This window comes from Monopterus albus, unplaced genomic scaffold (assembly GCF_001952655.1).
Source record: "Monopterus albus unplaced genomic scaffold, M_albus_1.0 scaffold193.1, whole genome shotgun sequence".
Classification (NCBI taxonomy): Eukaryota; Metazoa; Chordata; class Actinopteri; order Synbranchiformes; family Synbranchidae; genus Monopterus; species Monopterus albus.
Window position 1 is genome coordinate 704724 of NW_018128073.1, and position 20811 is coordinate 725534.

The 20811-nt window shown below is 43.7% G+C and overlaps 1 protein-coding gene across 1 annotated transcript in view; it reads left to right on the forward strand.

The window, feature by feature from the left end:
* The window catches only part of myo10 (myosin X), an 88993-nt gene that overhangs the window by 43993 nt on the left and 24189 nt on the right, over positions 1-20811 (forward strand). The window contains exons 5-19 of the mRNA XM_020617730.1: positions 7296-7430; positions 7526-7650; positions 8051-8064; positions 8453-8537; positions 8746-8849; positions 9047-9176; positions 10159-10277; positions 10735-10881; positions 11280-11380; positions 11997-12063; positions 12276-12368; positions 12565-12633; positions 12859-12941; positions 13489-13597; positions 14259-14339. Coding sequence (XP_020473386.1) covers positions 7296-7430; positions 7526-7650; positions 8051-8064; positions 8453-8537; positions 8746-8849; positions 9047-9176; positions 10159-10277; positions 10735-10881; positions 11280-11380; positions 11997-12063; positions 12276-12368; positions 12565-12633; positions 12859-12941; positions 13489-13597; positions 14259-14339 — 1462 coding nt within the window. The remainder of the gene's footprint in view (positions 1-7295; positions 7431-7525; positions 7651-8050; positions 8065-8452; positions 8538-8745; positions 8850-9046; positions 9177-10158; positions 10278-10734; positions 10882-11279; positions 11381-11996; positions 12064-12275; positions 12369-12564; positions 12634-12858; positions 12942-13488; positions 13598-14258; positions 14340-20811) is intronic.

Genomic DNA, 20811 nt, shown 5'->3' on the forward strand with positions numbered 1-20811 from the left:
TAAACACACAGATGTGTTCTGTTCCGGCTGACTTCAAAAAATTTATTTTTACATTTCAGAAATGGCACCATTTTATCTCTGATTTAGCAGAGAGCAGATACAGGAGACATCAAAGTGTCCTGAATACGTGGCCAGTGGACCTCAGTCACATGAATTGTTCTGGCAGCAGTACACCGTGGTCACGGGGCAAAGTCAACGCAGTAGATATGATACACCGCCAGTTTTTAACCAGGGATGCACTGAGTCATGTGTCGATACCATCTCAGATCACAGGCTGACAAAGGGTGGAGTGTCCTGTCTCTGCAGCTTCAGATGCCACATATATGTCTTGTTAGTCGTATTACTTCCATTTGCACAAGAAATGGTGCACTGAAATGTAATGAGATTAAAGCAGACTGTGCTGAATGAACCACCTCTGTCCAGAGAACGCTGAGCATTAGATGCTTTCTTGTCTTGTCTCTGGTGGAATAAACATGTCAGGCCAGGTCAGGACAGTAAACATGAGCGCTCTGTGTGGAGTTTACTGACATCCAAGGATCCAAACTGAAGAGTTTGTAAAACACAGGATAAGAAGGAAACACCCAGCCTGACAGGTACTGCATATGGACGTGGTGGTGAGTCTCAGCTCGCAGCTTCAGGCACAAGCAGTTCTCCAACAATTAGCTGGCAGGAGTTTACAGCCGTGTTTCATTGGCATCATGGGTAATGAAACGCACACATCCCCTCTTTAAATGTAAGCTGCTGCGATTTTGTGAAAAAGCAGTAGTAAATACCAGCTTTTCTTTACATTAATGCCTAATTAATAATATGATCATTCGTCATTTACATGAGTAGCTGCTTTTATCCACAAGTCACATCCTCAGGAAAATGGTACATGACCCCCAAACATCCATGGGTACTGCACTTGCATCACCACTGTGAAGTCGAAACCCAGCTCCAGCAGCAGGAGAGATGCCTGGTCCCTCCTGTGGGTGACTGGATGCTGAACTAGACTTCACACAAGGCTTCACATGATGATTCAGGCACATTTGCAAAGTATAAAGACCAACTGTTTGTATCTCACTAATACACTCAGACCTGGTTCTACAATACAGCGAGTAGCTTCATGCAAAGACGGATTCACTGCAGCACATGTAGGAACATGACAACCAGCAGTCCGGTTTCTTGTGCACGTTCATGCTGAGTGGTTCTGGTGGCAGCACCTCACATGCTCATAGTCCTTCTGCTCAGGACACAGAAACTCGTCTGTCTGCCAGGATGTTGGTCTGTGGGAAGAATGTGCACCACGGCGTGCACAGTGAGGCGTAAACACAAACATGTGGTATTGTTGTCGGTGAAGCCCCGAGCTGCGCAATGATGCCGTTCTGTTCACGGAGACATATCACAGCTGTGGCTCTGCTTGGCAATCGTCCGCACCCCGCTGACCCCTTGGTAACGGAGGTTCCGGCTTGTCTCCTCTGGCTTTTCAACAAGGTGATTTCTGTGTTTTCAGCACTTGGAGTTTATGAAAGCACTTAATTTACCACAGAAACTGTAACTCAGAAAAAAAAACGTTTGGTTGCATAGTTTTTCCATGACAGCAGCAGAAGATGAAGCCAGGCAGGCCAGAGGCCGTGGTCGTGTCCTGTAGCTGTTGCCTCAGATGAAACACAACCTGATGGTTCACTGTCTGTGGAAATAGAGTAAATGGCACAGTGAGCCTCCCAAGATACGCACTGGGAGGCCTGGTTTGCTTCTTCTGCATTTAGTTAGAATTGGATCTTTTGGCTGTACAGGCAGCCGGACAGGACTGTGTGGGCTCTGGGCCTTAGTCCGACTGTTCAGATGGTTAGAAAGTTGTAAAATCGGTTGTTGTAGTAATATGGCATGCAGCTTTTTCTGAAAGCTTAGTCAAAAATGACTTGTAAAAGTAAGATTTAGTTACTTTTAACATCTAGTTGTTATCCTTAAGCGAGGCCCTTGGCTTCCAGTGGCACCAGTGGAGCTGCAGTTGAGTGAATATTGGGGTCGATTGATTCTTCAAAAGCCATGGAAGTGCTGTGCAGGTCTCCCATAATGGGCTGGGTTCGATACATGCACCAGGGTGACGTCCAAGTTCAGCTGATATTACCTTGTGTTGGTAGAACTGATTCCTTCCAAAGCCAAAGAGAAAAAAAGTTGTTTGCTTGTTGGTGGCTTTTAAACTTGTGAGAAGTCAGATTTCGTGTTGGACCATGTGAAGGAGTGATTGTCTCTTGAACTTCCCTGCTTTAACATGCAGGTTTAAAGCAAAGTGCTGCAGCTCCTCTGGTCTGCTGCTGCCAGCGGTGGATGGGTGAGGCTGTGAATAATTGCAGGGTGGAGCAGCGACTGGGTGTGTTTTCTCTTTGCTGTGGTGTATTTTCCTGAGGGCTGCTGCTCGGCTGTGTGGGCTGAGTGAACGTCAGGACAGAGGCGGATGGTCTGTTGCTGGGATTTATGGATTATTTTACCTCAGAAGAACTCACCTCACTGATCTCGACTTGATTTCTTTATGCTCCTCGTTTTGCCCCAGAGTTAGATTTTGGGTGGAGGAATCAGTGCAGCACTGAGTCAGAGTTGTGCCTACAGCTGCCACAGTACGTGGTCTGGTTCACAATGAACTCTCATACACACACTCACGCACATTTTAGCCCACTGGCCCCCGAAAAACCCCAAAGCCATCTCAGTGCGGATGCTCGTAAAATGTCAAACATGGCAGTGCCCCCACCCACACACAGAAAGGATCATTTCATGGTGTGTGTGTGTGTGTGAGAGAGAGAAAGGAAGAAGAGCTATAAATTGCAAGCTGGCTGGCACTTTCAGGAGAGGCAGGAAGCTTTCTCGTCAGACTTAGGGATTGTGGGTAATCGGATCCAGGCAGGAGGTGAATGAAACAGGAGCTGGTGTAGAAGAGGAAGAGGAGGGAGCCGGCTCTAACAAAGAGCATCTGCTTGTTTAGTGCCGATGAACCACTGTGCGTTTTCACTGATGCTGACCCTGTGTTGAGCCACTTGATTTTAATGAATTTTTCATTCTAATGAAGGAAAAATCTCAACACCACAACTACAGCTTGACCCGTCCAACATCTTTGATATGATGGAGCTCCAGCGCTGAGCCAGACTTCATCACCCAACAGCACTGTTGGACCTCAGTAGTACTCTTGTGGATGAATGTGAGCAGAACCCTGCAGCTGGTTTAACATCTGGTGCCAAGACTGAGTTAATGCCACCGAGTTGGAATCACAAGTATCACATATGTGGTCATGTAGAGTTGTGTACATCTGTCACATTGTTTACTTGTTTGGAACTCATACCATACTAAACTTCTGCATCATCGGACCAACTGACAAAACCATTTCACATTAACGTCCACTCAGAATTACTCTCGAATTCTTCAGTTATGTAAAATATAAAATGTTTTTACTTTAGGTTATAGGAACTACAGGATCATTGAGGAGACTGCAGTTCTGAGCAACTGGCCGCAGCTTTTGGTACTTGGTAGTTTTTTATTTTCAGTATACAGAAATATTTTGCTCTGAACCAGAGTAGTTTTGTTTCATACTGCTGTTTTTTAGAAAATGTGTGAAGATCAAACTAAAACCATATACAATATAAGGATGATTTTAACCCTTGGACCTTTTCATTTATGAAAATCAAGATGTTGGGGCTGGTTTTGTTTTGACTTTGGAGCTACCCAGATTTAATTAAATAACAAAGCTCTGAGGGTGTTTTCGTGCACAGCCCCAGAACCAAACGTTCGTCCCTGACCCCAGCGCTGGGTGTGAGGTCAAACTCAAGCCTCTCCAGTTTTTTTAATTGCTCAGGCATCTGGGGTCACTAAAGCCCCCAGGCAAAGCCCAGCATAAACATCACTGAGAGGTTTTCTTTTGGGATTTGGCAGGATTTCTCTGCGTGATGAGCGCCGGGAGTCGGATAATACGTTGACAAACCTGTGACTAAATGAAGGCGTGTATCACAGCAAAGGTGGAAAGCAGGATCACAGGGAATCCTGTCTAACCATGTTAGCTTTAGGTGTGACGAGCAGGTATTTAAAACGGAGCTTTCCTTGGGTTGTGACTAACATCTGTATTTGTTATTGTGTTGCAAAAGTTGGAGCCAGTCTGTTTGGTGTTAGCAGCTGTGAGGATCAGTCTTGGTGCCTAAAAGCAAAACAGTTAGGTGTTTTTGGTTTTTTGTGAGGTCCAGGTCACATTGGATTCTTGTGGTTTGGTTCCAGAACGTATTCAGTTGCCCAGCTGAAGACTCTTTCCTGCCTGTGGGGGGCTTTTACCTTGGTGGCAACAGCATGTGGAGAGCCAGGGATTAATACAAAGCCAGGCTGCTGTTTAGCTGTGTGTGTGTGTGTGTGTGTGTGTGTGTGTCCTAGTTTAGATAAATTGTTGCGCTGCCAGGTCTTTTAAATGACTCCCATTCAACAGGCCCTTTCAGGTTCGGCCGTCACTACAGTCTAAGCTGTTTAAATGAATTACACACACCGAGTCCTTTAAAGAAAGATCTAATCCCTTCAAGACGGTTTGACCCACTGTTGGAAAGAGCCACCGTGCGATGTGTCTGAGGTCACTGTTTCTCTGCAGCTGTAATGAGGTCCCTCAAACTGGAACCCAGGATTTAAGCTTGTGTAAATGTCGTGTCTTACTTAAAATCATACTGCTGGCTGGTAGTCTGCCAAGAGGAAGCCCCACTGGCTGCTGAGCAAGTTAAAGCTGTGCTAAGCAGTTAATGAACACTAATAAATAAACTTTATTTATAACAGCACTTTTGGCAACACAGTTACGTTGTTGGACCAGGGTTGAAAAATGTAAAAATCTCCTTAAAGACCCACTATCATGCAGTCCCCCCCACCCACCCACCACCACCAAAACAGCCATTCAGCCATTATAATGTTGTTCCTGACATGAATCCCACATCCTTGTTTCTCATGGTTTAGGATTCCATGCACAGGATTTTAAAAGAAGTTGACTGCTTTTTTTGGTTCTGTTTTGCTTTTTCCACCTCTGTTGGGCTTTTTGTGTGTGTTGGCAGTGAGTTGCCAGGTTGGTAATTAAAGCCTGAACCTCACACTGTGGCTGTGGGTTGCCAGGTTCATGTTAAATGTCACTGTGCAGGGTTTCCTATGGCATTTTAGTGGGTTTTCATTTAAGTGGTGATCAGGTGGTGCTGCGGTTGGTCCCTTTAATATTCAGCTTTGCAGATGGAACCTACAGTACTTAACCTACTCATTTATTTGACCATCAAAATTTTTTATTTCTCCAAACATATAATGTCACTTATAGACAGAAAACATTCAAGATGGAAACAGTGTGTCATAACTCAAATTACAAACCTGTGAATTACAAAGTTGAAGCTGTGACAGACCCACACTTGTACAGACCCTGACGAAGGCCTCATGCCAAAACGCATTAGTCCAGTGCTGCTGGACTTTCTGTTTTCCAGTTAGTTTTTTTTCTTGTGTACCTTGACAGTGGGTGAAGTTGTGCCAGAACTGTTGTATCTAGACCCACACTTGGTGCCAGTCCACTGCCAAATGGCGACTGAGACGCTTGAATAATAAATATAGTTGAATGGGCCAGTGTGAACGAAGCCTGCAGCGGGAGAGTGGTGCAGGACACAGATCAGGCCAGTGAAGCTCGTCAACGTGGTTTGACATGCAAAGTCACAGTCATCACCACAGTGAGTGGAGAGCAGCTGCTTTAAATGTCGGCTTGAGTCGAGTGCAGAGTTTATAGTGCATACAGGCCAAACCCTGAGAGATACCTTCACTCTCATTCAGATGAGGTGCCACGGCATTACTACACAGAGCTGTAGTTTCCAAAGGATCTCCTTCACTTAGATATTTATATATAGAAATATTATTTCTATACAGAAAATTGCACTGAAAGTATAAAGGTCACAACTAAAGTGTTGATTTATTGCAGCCATGCCTCTGTGAAGCAGTGTATTTCCTGTCATCCGTTAACAGTAACATGAAGTGTGAAGTTATTTAATTGAAACATTATCGTGATGGTGATTTTCAGCCACATGGGGGTGGGGGGTAGTGTAAACACCTCACTGACACATTAGAATCTTATAAATTTGATATGTTATCAGCTTTATAGAAAGGTGATGTACGATTGTAGCATGATAGCAAACACAGTCAAAGTTAGCATCTCTTCGACTGTTGGCTTCTGAACTAGAACAGGATAAAAGCAAACCTAAATCTAAGGGGAAAAATATCAAAACAAACGTACTGAAACAAAAGATGTTATCAGCCTATTAAGTTATTACAGCTAATGTCTATTAACAACCAAATCTTAGCCAAAGCGGTAGATATTTTAGACACAAAACACACAAGGTGTTACACCAACTGTGAGCCTAAACATAGCTTTAGTTTTGACTGATGTATTCACTCAGGGACTGCTCTGTTATCATTTCCTCAGGTCAAAAAATCTAGCTTTATCTTCATCTTGGGACTGATGTGTGAATGTTCCTGTTTGTTTTTATTGTTCCCACATTAACCAGCGTTGTTCTTCATGTGCGATGTTACAGACCTCTTGGTGTGTTGTTAAGTTCCTGCATTAAATTCACAGGCAAGAAGCATTCAGTGCTGGTGATAACGGTCCAGACACAGGTTTGTCTAGTGCGCCCTCTGGTGTTTGGAATATTTCTGCCTGTGTGAAGATGCCATCTTTATGCTTCAGTCATGAGTCAGTCATCAGTACTTAATTCCCATCTGACCCGTTGTGATGTGAGTTTGAACCTGCAGCAGACGTTGATCCATGCGTACAGGAGAAGCCGTACAGTTGATCCACCCACATAGAGTTTCATTTAAACAACTCTGTCTCCTGTTCCACACCGTGTGCTGATGTTTTCACAAACTGAGGTCGGACTCAGAGCACGTTTTCTCTGCTCTAATCATAAATCTGTAAAGATGCTGGAGGCTGTCGAAGGCCAAATGAAACTAGACACCAAGCCTGAATGTGGGACTGCTACTGTTAGTCCCGGTGTTGGTACTTTTGGTGCTTCTGTTATGGCTCCAGGTACTAACAACAGAAGAAGAAGCTGATGTACACAATAACAGTGTGAGTCTCTGTCGTCCATGTAAGGAAACTATCTTTCTCTTCCTACACAGAGGCAGGTGCTTTGCTCAAGGACTCCAGGACTTATCAGTCTTTGACAAATGAAGTAAACCTCATGTTAACCAGTGTGCATTTTGGGTTCATCCACCACTTTGGACATATTCTTGTAGTCTTGAATTTATACTAATCTGTGTGTGTTTGTGTGTGTTTCTGCCCTCAGTGGAGAGAGCGGCACAGGGAAAACAGAAAGCACCAAGCTGATCCTGAAGTTCCTGTCAGCTATGAGCCAGCACTCCCTGGAGGTATCGTCCAGAGACGGGACATCACATGTGGAGGAGGCGCTGCTGGAGAGCAGGTGACTTCTAGTTTTATTGAAATTAGACAGTAGCAGTTTAATTGCCAGGGAAGCCATGTTTGTCTCCTGCTTACTGATCCGTCTTCACTCCTCAGTCCCATCATGGAGGCCTTTGGAAACGCCAAGACCGTCTACAACAACAACTCCAGCCGCTTTGGGAAGTTTGTCCAGCTGCATTTCAGCCAGAGGGGCAACATCCAGGGAGGCAGGATTGTTGACTGTATCCTTTCAGTACCACTCAGTGTGAAGTGGCTGCAGCTTCCTTCCACTGCATATTTCTGACCTACTAGGTTTCATGTACAGGAAGGATGTGCCTGAGAGGGTTGGCAGAGCTGCTTCTAGGGTTGAGATGCACTGAAGGGCAGCGGGAGAGTTAGCTGGTTTATCCAGAGAGCAGATGGCCAGTTTCAACGCTGTGTACTGAGATACACTTAATAGCTCGCAAATGTAGTGGCAACTGTGTTTCAGTCGGTCCTCAGAACTTTTTGTTCCATAAACTTTGTCTGAGTTGTTCTGTTGTCAGTGATTGGATTGAATAGACCTTTTAGCAGAGCACCTAGTAGCCATCGTTTAGTCACTGTAACTGTTTTGTGCCTTGACTGAAACCTTTCTGACCACAGACCTCTTAGAAAAGGTGAGTCCATCCCTTTACCTTCACTTAAGTCCTTTTTCCAAGCCTCCTGTAGTAAAGTGTGGCTAAAGGGTTGTGTTTTTGCCAGCAGCAGAAAATCCCAGGATGAAAACTTTTCACTGTGGAAAAATGCATTAAAACGTTTAGAGAAACTTCTTAAACCTGCAGCATGACACCATCATTTTGCCAGAGTCTAATGAAGAGAAGAATGAGATTCATCAGTCCGTGTTGGTGTAGCTGATGGACACAGCTACTGTTCTCTGTAAAACACCAGAGTACAAACTTTTTCTGGCCACTTTTCAAGCCGACAGGATCCGAGTGGGATGCTGTAAAGCTGAGTGTTTGTGTTTGTGTTGATGTGAAAACTGAGAGAAACTCTGTTTGTCTTCAGAACCGGGTGGTCCGACAGAACCCCGGGGAGAGAAACTACCATATCTTCTACGCACTGTTAGCAGGAAGCAACAATCAGCAGAGAGGTGAACTATCATAAAAGACTCAAGTGATAAACATAAATCTTGAAAGAGAGATAATCCACAACAAAATGTTAGTGAGTTGATACAAAAAGCACCAGGGGATATAATGACAGATTTTCCTTATAGTCGGAGGATAAACACGATGATTTGACAGGAAGCCGTGCTGATGTGCTCTTGTTGAGACAGTGTGTGTGCCTGTGTGTTGTTCCAGAGGCCTTTGGGTTGACCCAGCCTGACAGCTACCACTACCTGAGACAGTCCGCCTGCCTCGCCGACAAGACAATCAATGACAAGGGCACTTTTCAGGATGTTCTGGTACGTAGCCTGTAACAGGTCTCATCCCCTCAACACTCGCACACTACAGTCACTCATCTGTTTCTGATTATTAATCTTTCAGTTTGTGAAATGTCAAATGTGGCAAATTCAGATATATGTTCAGTAATTCAACACGAGTCCATCAGAAACCGCTTCCCTGTGGAGTGACCTGAGGTTTGTGTGTCTGTGGTTCCCAGAATGCCATGCGAACGATGCAGTTCACAGAGGAGAACATTGCGGAGATCCTGCGCCTCCTGACCGGGATCCTTCACGCAGGGAACATCGAGTTCATGACAGCCGGAGGAGCACAGGTCTCCTCCACATCAGGTCAGAGCGTCAGTCATCACACGCCTCACGCGCCTTCCTCTGTCTGTCGCTGTCACCGTCAGCATGTCCCACCACAGTGAGACTGTCCTCACCAGAAACAGCTTCAGTCATTTGTCCAGATGACCCGTGTTTACATTAACCTGACATGGACCGTGGTAATCATGTGACTTATGACAGAAGTGCAAAATGTAATAGGTTTTCTTCTTTGTTTTTATTCATTTAAGTATATTTGTGATGTTTTTTCTTCTCTTTTAAAGTAAAAACTATTTTTAAAAGATACTGTAGTGGTAAATAGGTAACATACAAAGTATTAAAGTACAGAATATGAAAGCATTTTGTTAGTATTATGTCAAAAAGCATGCGGCTTCGACACCAGAGACTGAAGACGACTGGAGACATTTTCTTTCCCAAACTTTAACCCAGGAGTCACCACCACAGAGCTGCAGAACTGGCACTTGGCACAGGACATGTGGCATTTTGTTGTTTAGTTTGGTTTGTTGCCATCTCTTTTGACTTTACATCCTTTTCATTCATCCATCTCTATTTCTTCTGTATGTTGTTTTTCTGTTTTATTAAGTTTTCTGTGAAACTCGGTTTCCTCCGGAGCTGCTGAAACATTTGGTACTGTAACATGCTTCACCATATGTTTGAAACATCCAGAGTTTAATGAACTAACAAGCCAAGCACATTGTGCACCACTAACGTCCTCTCAGGCCTTTGAGTCTCATCTGGTCTCCAGGGAAACTCCATCACTGGACTGAATAAATGCAAATGTTTTTAATATTCAGGAGTCAAAGGTCAACTTGAAAAGGCAGTGACAGCAGTTATTAATTATTGGAGAGGTGATAGTGAATGAGAAGGACGATGTACCTGAAAGCAGGATGTCACACGCAGACGGCCTCTGTAATGTTTGCTAAACTTTTTAATCCAGTCGTCTCTGAAATCTCTACTGAGGAGGTTTGTGTGCTCCCTACGTCTGCAGCTCTCAGCCGGACGTCCGACCTCTTGGGACTGAACTCGGATCAGCTGGCAGAGGTGTTGACGCACCGGTCCATGATCCTCAGGGGTGAGGAGATCTCCACACCGCTCACCGTGGAGCAGGTCAGTCACCTGTATCACCACCTGGAATGACCTCCGTCGGTTTCCACTCACACACCTGATCATCTGTTGTTGTAGTTTGTTGGAGTTTTGTCATTTTTATATTGTTTTATCTTTTTAGAGCAGCAGCTAGTGATTTCAGTTCTTCAGACATGTTGAAGCTTCTGAGCCCTTTTATAGTTTGTTTCATGATTTGACTTAATCTAAGACGAGGGGTGCCTTTTCTGTAGCACACACTTTTTCTGCATAATTAAAATGACTCCAAATTACCCCCAGCCTTAGAAATAGCTGAAAAAAAGTCTGCTTTGCTTCTGAGGAACATTTGCACGTCCAGATCTGAATCTTACTCAGAAACCCTACAGCAGTTAGTAAAGATGAATTAAAAATATTATGCAACAATACTGTTGCATGTGGTGTTTGAGTCGCACTCCAGTGACGTTTCCTGACTGCTGCTCCGCAGGCGGTCGACTCCAGAGACTCCATGGCCATGGCACTTTATTCTCAGTGTTTCAACTGGATCATCCGCAAGCTCAACACCCGCATCAGGGGCAGAGAGGACTTCAAATCCATCAGCATCCTGGACATCTTTGGCTTTGAGAACTTCGAGGTGTGTTTGAGCTAAAGGAAACATCTCACACATACCAAACACTTTTAGCACTGTCAGACATTTAACTTATTAAGCAAACGACATCCAAACATAAGAAGCTCCAAAGGTTTTTCTAGCTAGTTTTGTGTCAGACATGAACCCAGGATCTAATGACTTGTCAGGGCCAAATGAAGTTTATTAAATGTAAATTAATTTAATTAAATTTTCATCCCATACAGAAGCACACTCAATTAAATTCACCAGTATAACCTGATATTTCTCCTCCCCACAGTGTTTTAATCATGATTAAATTGTTAATGGAGAAATGAGTGAAGACGCCCGAGGGATCGTTTCTCAGTTCATCAGCTCTCCATCTGTGTTCGCTGAGCCTAATATCTGCCGGACTGTGTTCCCCACAGGTCAACCGCTTTGAGCAGTTCAACATCAACTATGCAAATGAGAAGCTTCAGGAGTATTTTAACAAGCACATTTTCTCCCTGGAGCAACTTGAATACAACAAGTAGGTGGACAGTGTTTGCCACATGTCAGCCGACATCCAGCCGACATCCACAGACTCGGGCCACTTCACTGCTTAAACTCTTTAAATTAAGTTGTTTACCCTTCTGAAAATTATTCAGAATGTGTTATTCAAGTGTGTTATTAGTATACTTCTTTTAAACTACAATGAGTATACTTGCAGTTTACTTTTTATGTACTTATCAGTGACATACTACACAAAATTGTCTTGTACTTTGGGTTAGAATGGCTTTTTAGGCCTGTGGGTCAACACTGCACAGCATAGCTAACAATGTAGCTGCTACATCAGATTGTAGACAAACCTTTTTGACAATATTCTGATTATTTCAGTTGTCAACCTACCATTTTACCATCAATGATATTTATAGTGAAATCAGTAATTAATTATTCTCAAGCAGCTGCTACTTCAGGCTAGGCTAGCTTCTTTAGCACCACTAAATGTGTAGCTGCGACTATGACTGGATTTGCTACTGTTGGCACAGTCTACTTCAAGACCTAAAGGAGGCGTAATACCTGGTTTACTCTCAGGGCAGCTCAGCTGCGTAGAAATGCTATAAATTGTCTCTGAGCCCTGTTTGTTTCTTGGCTGCTTCCTGCAGGGAAGGCCTGGTCTGGGTCGACATCAACTGGATGGACAACGGAGAGTGTCTGGATCTGATAGAGAAGGTTTGTTCAGAATTGATGATACCCTGCAGAACAAACGTTTTTACAAAGTCTTGTTACAAGTAAAAGTAGTTAAAACTAGTGAGACGATGATGATCTTAGTTTTAGCATTTACCTGAAACCAAAGTCCTTGAAGTTTGAGATGATAAACATGAAAATGTTATAATAACAAGACGCTGTTGATGCTGATGATCTGTCTGTCTGCGTTTCCATAGAAACTGGGTCTCCTGGCACTGATGAATGAGGAGAGTCACTTCCCCAAAGCCACAGATGACACCCTGCTGGAGAAACTCCACATCCAGCACTCGGTATGTCCCATCTCAGCCTCTCACTCCACACGTTCACCTTCACAACTCGAGCTTTTCACCAGTAGCTGTTGTAGGACATACTGTTTTTTTCCCTGACAGACTCATTGTATTATTTCACAGCAGTATTTTCATCTCAGGTCTTTGTGACTGTGTTTGTCTGAAGTAATAATGGGGTTTACAATCTCTCTCACTGCAGAAAAACCCTTTCTATGTGAAGCCGCGCGTTGCTGTCCACTACTTTGGAGTCAAGCACTATGCAGGAGAGGTGAGACCCTAATATCTGTGCTGCCTAGTCATGTTTTATTTTAGTAGTTTTGTGTGAAAGAACAGAGTACAGTGTACTACATTACAGATCCAGCTTGTTCTTGGTTCGTGACTAGAAAGTACATGGGTTTAAACTGAATCGCCCCGAAGGGAAACACATGCTTCTTTTCCTTTTTGTCTTTGTTGCTGTGGAAACTCTCTGGCGCCCCCCTGTGGCTCGGTGCAGGTGGTGTACGATGTGAGGGGGATGTTGGAGAAGAACAGAGACACCTTCAGGGATGACATCCTCAACCTGCTGAGGGAGAGCAGGTAGGCGCCGGCATCTCTAAAGGACGGGCTTGTGGCAGCACAGAACCACTTCACATTTCTGCTGCTGTCCCATAGATTTGTACAGGCCGAACATAAATCTGGCTTTAAATGCTTGTTCAGTATCGTCTCCATTAAGGTTGCTGAGGAAGAGAACTATTTTCTCAGAGCTGAAGAGAAGAATAACATTTTTTTCTCATTTTCTTTATTAAATCTTTTCAGTAATTTACATGAGTTATTATTTCCCCATAGCCTCGTTTTAAACTACACTAATAAACTTATTTCTATATTCTTATGTATATGTTCAGGTTGGTTCTCTGTGTACACAGCTCTGACGCCTCATCTGTGCCTTAAATAACAGTTTAGTGTTATCTGTAGCATGATTCCATAAAGTAAAAGTTATTTTATTGAGATGGAATAAACTATAAATACTCACTGCATTAACCTGTTAACTACAGTCACTGTTGAATTATTGCAGTCCTGATCCAACTGGCACTGACCCCGTCTTTGTTTTCCCATCATGTGTGTTCTGCTTGTGTCTGTCTGCCAGGTCGGACTTTGTCTATGATCTGTTCGAGCACGTGTTGAGTCGAAACCAACAGGACACCCTGAAGAGCAGCTCCAAGCACAGACGGCCCACAGTCAGCTCCCAGTTCAAGGCACGTTGCACACAGAAATACTCAGAAGTACATGTTAGTTTCAGTCAGGTGGCTCTGACACTGCTAGCAGTGGTACTGTAGTGGCAGTAGCAGCAGTAGTACAACAGTAGTGGTAGTTACAGTAGGGGTGATAGTAGCAGCAGTGGTAGTAGTAGTTGGTATTCTGTTGGTTGTAGTAAAGGCACTACTTGTCACTGTTGTAATAGTAGACATCATAGTATTAATAATTTATGAAATTGTATAGTAGTAGCAAGCATTCATGGTGGTAGCAGCTGCTGTTGTAGTAATGTAGCAGTAAGTGACTTGTAAAAACAGTGGTTGTAGTAGTTGTAGAAACCTTTGTAGCTGTAGTATCAGTTTACAAGCAGTAGTAGTAATAGTAATTCATGATAAAACTAGTAGCAGCAGGGGTTTTTTTACAGTTCTAGTACTGGGCAGTGCAGTAACTGTAGTAATCATTATAGCAGTGGAGACATTTGAAGTAGCAGTTATTGTTATAATAACATGTTGTATTGTCAGTGGTGGTAGAAGAATAAATACAAAAATATTAGTAGTTATAGTAGCAGTACTCTCAGTAGGTGTAGCAGAGCCTCTGCAGAAGCAGCAGCAGTACTGTCAGTAATACTGGTGGTAACAGACATGTTTGTGTGTCTTGCTGCAGGACTCGTTGCACTCCCTGATGGCCACACTCAGCACTTCCAACCCATATTTTATCCGATGCATCAAACCAAATACACTCAAGGTAAGTACTCATAAGTATTCATGAACACACACCTTGCCTTAAGCAAACACCAACAGGTCAGGGCGTAGTATAACAGACGGTGTGTGTGACCCGTCTGTCATTTCCTGATCAAACAGTCCTCCCCCAGCAGCCAACTGCAGACAGGAGTGACGAGTGTCAGGCCCTTCGACCCCATGTTGCCTAGCAACAGTGAGAACGCAGGGCTAATGTACACAAACGAGAAATAGGAAAAAGTGGAGGGATTCCTGTGCTGGGAAAAAAAAACTGAGCGTTTATTCAGCCAGGAGTCATTCTTTTCAAGCCTTGGCCAAATTTGCAACACAGGCAAAAAAAATGACACCCAGTAAAGGAACCACCCCAAACACAAAGACACAGTATTTTCTTTTAGCGCTGACTAATAACTGATTGATTATTTTTGTATGAAAGATTCTAGATTTAAGGAAAATCAAGATACTGCAGTTTGCTGTCTAATAACTTAGCAGTCATATACTGCAGTACTGGACAGTAATATTTTAGTGTTTCACTGTAACAAAGATTCAAAGAGGCTCTATGAGGTCTTTAAGATACAATGGAGCCTTGTCATTTTTATAGGATTTTAAATTCTATTCTGGATTTTACAGGGAGCCAGTGGAGAGAAGTTAATATGGGAGAGAGATGATCTCTCTTGCTAGTTCCTGTCAGTACTCTGGCTGCAGCATTTTGGATTAACTGGAGGCTTTTTAGGGATTTACTGGGACGTCCTGATAGTACGGTTTTTGACTAAGAACTGATGATTCAGTGAATATTGATTCTGCATTTGTTGTGCAGCTGTTGTATCGGGTTGTGTTACACTGTCAGATTCTTGTTTCTTTGTCCACCTCCCGTGTGTTCGCATGCTCCATTTCTCTGCTGGGCAGCTGTGACGTGGACACTGGGAGGTTTATGACGCAGATGTGAAGCGTTTGTGAGGAGTTTGTGTGTGAGAGTCTCTGTGTCGCCTGTGAGGTTTATAGATCAACACACACACACACACACAGAGCCCTTCTGTCTGTGTGTGGAGGGTGTGTGTTGTTTTGTTCTCTGTACATCTACAGTGTTGTTGTAGTTTCTGTCAGTGGCGCCTGCAGCCATATTTTGTACTGTGTGGACCTTTTTTTTATGATTTTGCTCAAATTTTCCATCTGGCGGTCACTGCATGACCAACACAGCACAGACTATAGAAATATAGTATAAAATGTATGGCCTGAGGAGCTACAGTATATGTAATAAGACATCACACACCCCTATAGCGACTCATATAGCCTGGTGCCCAACATGCTGCTGTCACTCGCTCCACTGACTTTACCTGCTGTCAGTGCCTGTAGCATCATCGAGATGTGCAGGGTATGTTCTGTTTATCACGGCTCAACTGTATTCATGTGTTATTTTGTGGGCTCATTATTGTGCGTGGATTTAAGTGTCAGATCAGTGATTCTAGAGACCGGCTGGAGTGCACCTCCTGGTACCAGCGCCAGCCGATGCTGAACTGAATGAGCTAAGCAGGTCCTGCTCAGTGTGTGCACCGCTGTCACTCACTCCAGCAGCCGACTGTACGTCGTAACGAGAAAATACAGTGCGACATAATTATGAGAAAAATATCCTGTTATCATGTGAAAAGTTTCTCATTATAATGAGTTTAGCATTTTACTCACGGTGGCACAGTACGCTGCCATAGGTGGTTCTTGTACTTATAAAAATAATCCTGCAGGCGCCACAGGTTTCTGAGTCCCATTCACAATGCTCCATCGTAGTGTTGATTCTTACCAGGTTTCAGTTACAGTTTGGTTCACTTCACTTCTTTTTTGTGGCAGACAGACAAATGGATACATTCATACACACACACACACAGGGTATCCCAGTGTCCTCTGGGAGACCAGCTGGGCAGCTGACGTGTTTTTTATGAGGTGAAACGTGACCGCCTGGACTCCCTTTCTGATCAAATGTTAAACAAAGCTGGGTGATGACTTTAAAATGGAGCTTAATGTAGTAAGGGAAGTTTTGAGGTGGAGGAGGGGGGCCCCCAGGGAAAACAGGGGTCAGGGTGACACGGCACGCGGCCCCTAGTAGCCCCAAAGGGACATCCATGTCATCTGCTTGTAGCAGGTGTCAGAGGGAGGGGGGCACGGAGATGGGAGGATGATGATGATGCTGCGGGAGTCTGTCTGTGACAGCAACAGTAGAATTAGACCACGAGAGATCAGGTCCAGCATCTGATGGATCTGCATCACAAACCTTCAGGGCCACTCTGAACTTTCAGCTCTTCTTTTTTGACATTTACAGAAGGTAAAGATATTTTGAACATTTGGGAAGTGAGCCGCGTGTAGTGCTACGAGCTGAAAACACCTGCAGACTCACTGGGCTCCTGCAGATGGTAAATGGGGTCTCTGTGCAAACATCAATATATTGACAGAATGCTTAATAGTGTGGGCAAACTGCCGGCTCTCGCTACAGCCAGGACGCACGTTTCCAAATGATCACGCACCAAAGACTCAAATGTCTATAGAGTTTGTTGTTTCAGTGATGGTGGAAGCAGACATTTCCACAACACTGTTCACAAGTCTGTCAGCACTAAGAGGAAGTTTAGTTTTTCAGGTCGGATGTTCACGTTCTCCTGGACGTTAGACAGCATCAGGTTCTCCTCAGCCTGGGTCTGTGAGACCATGGGTCATGATAACTTAATACATTGAAAGCTTGTGAGCTTTAGATTTCCTATTGTCAGCCTCTGTCTCCTGTTTAAAATGTAATTTCTCTCAAGGAAATGTTGTATTTTCTTCAATAAGCAGCATATTCCCTATAGAAAATAGTGTCTGCTTTCTGTCACAGGACTATTGCATACACAGACCATTAAGTCAACCTGTGTTTTTGTGGTATTCGCAGCTTGTGAACACAACTGTAGCTTTCAGTTTGGGTAACAGGATGACAAACAGGCAGATGTTAGCGTTTACAGCCACTGTCTGACACAGTGACACCAATTCTCTCACACAGTTGCTCATAAAAAGCTGTCACCCTCATCATCTTTGCTCATTAGATGCAGTCGTCCATCACCGCCCTGTCCATCTGCAGGCAGCATTACTCTGTGTGTGTGTTTGTGTGTGCTGACAATAACAACAGATTATGGAGACTGATTGGAGTCTATTGATTCAGTTCTTGTTCTCATCAGGGCTGGATCTCTATTGACATCGCATCAGTAACTGGTTTAAACCAAATCTGTGACATGTTCAGATGAATCAAACATGACATGATTCGGGCTCGTGTTCAGTCCGGTTCAGCCGGTTTAAGGCAGCGTCACACCAGTTCACCAGACCAGTTTGCAGTTAGCAAGCACAAAGTCACCACCACGTTTGAATGTAAACAGTCTTCTCACTCTCTGACACACAGAGACGCACACTGTCGGGCCCTACAAGTGGCTGCACAAATTAGCCTCAGCGGGAGACTCATCGCCATAGCAACCGCAGCCCCCCTCTTCACACAAAAAGGGGAGTGGAGTCCAGGGTTTGAAAGCCTTTGTTTGACTCCGGCAGAGTGTATGTGTGTGAATGTGTGTGTCTGAGGAGACGCGCAGCAGCTCTGGGAAGTTTTCTGTCATTTACCGTTTGTCTCGGATCTGAAAAACCCTGAAGGACGCGGAGCGGGGAGCTGCGATGCATGGTGAGACCTGATGCCTGTTTGAAATGGGGAATGCATTCAAGTGCGCACTTGTTGCACAGGTTTTAAGCATCCAGCAGAGGTTTAGTGCTGCGGAATGAGGTGAGATGCAGTGGTTTGTCTTCAGCTACATCGCGTTCCTCATCCAGGTTTTTCAGGCAGTTTTATTTTTCTGTGCTTTGCACACAGAGATAGAAACAACTTCTCAGTGACACAAAGGTAAAAATAAAAGTAAGAAAAAACTGATTTATTCTATCAAGCATTTGTTTAATGTCAGGAAATGTTTGTAACACAACAGAATGTTGGAGTTTGGACCAAGACATCAGAGAGAGAGTAAAGGTGTTGCAGGAGTCCTCCTGGATCAGTATATTGGCTGCAAGGCGCCTAAATCTGACACAAAGGTGGGAAAGCTGTTAGCACTTCTCTGTGTTCTCAGATGTTTTGTACAGGCTCTCTTCCTGAAAAATGAAGTTGTATAAGACGACCGCATTCTGAGCATGTTGCTTTTCACCTGCTCGAAACAGCCCGAACTAGATGCAAACTTGTATTTCTTTCTTCATTTAATAGAATTAGTCTCTTCAGTGTCGTCGTGGTTGTTTAAACGCTGGTTGCCTCTTTAACAGAGCTCAAAGGTTCTCAGTAATGAAATGATAGGCTGAGATTCAAGAAGCAAACTAAGTGATTATCATTGTAACTGAGCTAAAATGTGAATGAGGTGGGGTTCATAATGAGGAGACTGTTTAGTTAATGCCATGTTAATGAAGCCGCAGTAGTTTGCCCGGTGATTAGCTGATGACTGCTCTGTAAAAGAAGCTCTCTTACCTTCCTAATTGTACTCTTGGTCGACAGCTGCCAGACTCTGCTGTCGATCTTTCAGTTCATCCAGAACACGCAGCTGAGACTGAGATGAAGTCATTTATGGTCTTGATATGAATCTCTTTACGTTTTTATGGTCACCAGCTGCTGAAAAAATTGCAGAAATGTTTAAGAGAATATCATACACTGAGATTTGTTTAATTTATATGTTGATAGGCCAGCTAACCCTACAAGTCATTTATTAAGCAACAAGTTTCTTAGTTGGAGTTTTATGTCATTTTAAATTGATTGTCTATGGGTTTGGAACTGTTGGAGTCAGTTTTGCTTCTTGAAATCTGAATTTTTTTTCTTGCTGTTTTGGGGTATTTTATAGACTAAACCACTAATCAGTTAATTTAGAAAGTATACTCAATGACTAATCAATGAAATTGACAATTATCTGCAGGCCACATCGTAGCTTCTCTTCATCAAAAGTGTTGATGCATCAATAATTTCTCTTTTTAAATGAAGAGCATCGTTTAACCCTGAGCCATCGTGAGGTATCGTCACGTGATTATTTGTTAGTGCAGCAGTGAGACTGTGTTGTATTAGCTGGGGTCTTCCCTGTAGTGCTCTCTCTGCATGTTTCCTTTGTGTTGTTGAGGTTTCCAAGAATTTCACACACCAAGAATCCCTGTCCTAACTGGGTCAGGCTTAAATCCAGCAGGGTCAGGGATTTAGATTGGATTTATGTCCATCTATGAGCAGAAACATTGTTCCAGGGATTCCCCAGAACTCAGTGGAGTGATAATCCCTGCCGGTCTCCCACATTTAGACCTGGACGCTAAGAAGCAAACAAGACTTCTGACAAAAGAACGCAGTGGTCTTTGGGGGTTTTAGATGCTGAGTCCTCTGCTTAAGGCAGGAATGTTGATCCTTACTGAAAGTCCTTTAACATTTTCACAGCTTCAGAGGTAGAGACATTTATCAGTACCAGATGTTCTCACATGATTTACTAAGACAAAATGAGTAAATAAGAGTCACCCTCGATTTTAGGAAACTGTGACTATACAGTATAAACTGAATCAAACAGCCTCAGTTATTATCTTCAAATTACAGACTTCGAGTGCAGTTGGTGGCAGGAAGTATTCAGTGGTGTGTAAGGATGTTTATGAATTTTCAGCACTGACTTAAATGAGCATCCAAACTACATCCAGTAATTCTCAGTCTTTATTAAGTGTGCTTCATTGTTTTCACTGGAGGTCTAGTGTGTGTGGGTAAGGCTGTGGAACTGTTTCTCTGTCCAGTGTCCAGACACGTGTCTAACACGTAACTTGACTCAGATCTAAAAACGTACGTCTTCTCTCAGAGATTAATGTTGTTACTCTCTAGCTTGGAACTCGCGTTTTTCTTTAAATACTGTAGCACCGTGACATTTTGTTATGCTGAGGGTGTCATCGAAATGCTTACACGCACTGATGAGATGATGGGGTTGAACTTGTTAATTAACCTTTGATAATAAATGTTAAAGCAACAGACCAGCCAAAGCTGTCACTGAGCTTTCACTGTGTTCCTGTTCACCAGCTCCATCATCGGTGCAGGTCAGAGCAGCTGCTGTTCACAGGGGGAAAACTGTACACCAGGCAGGGTTGTATGCATTTTAACTGGGAGTCGGTGACTGGTCACAGTTTGACTTGTTTCCGTTGCAAAGCAAGGTAAACCTTTCATGGTGCACAAGTCTAATCTGGACATTATGTGCATCCCTGACACAGAGTTGCACGACCCCCGGAGTTGGCAGCGAATTCGTGGAGAACATTTAGAGCAGGGGAGTGTTTGCTGAACATGCAGAGTGAACTAGTTTAATGAATAAGACTGGGGCTCATGCAGTGTTCCAGCTCTGTGTACCTTTCTAACAGTGGAAGATGAGCAGCTCATCCTGAGTCTGCTTGTCTTCCCATTATTGGCTTTTCCCAACCCCCTCGGGAGCAGACTGACACACCCCCATCTGTCCTGC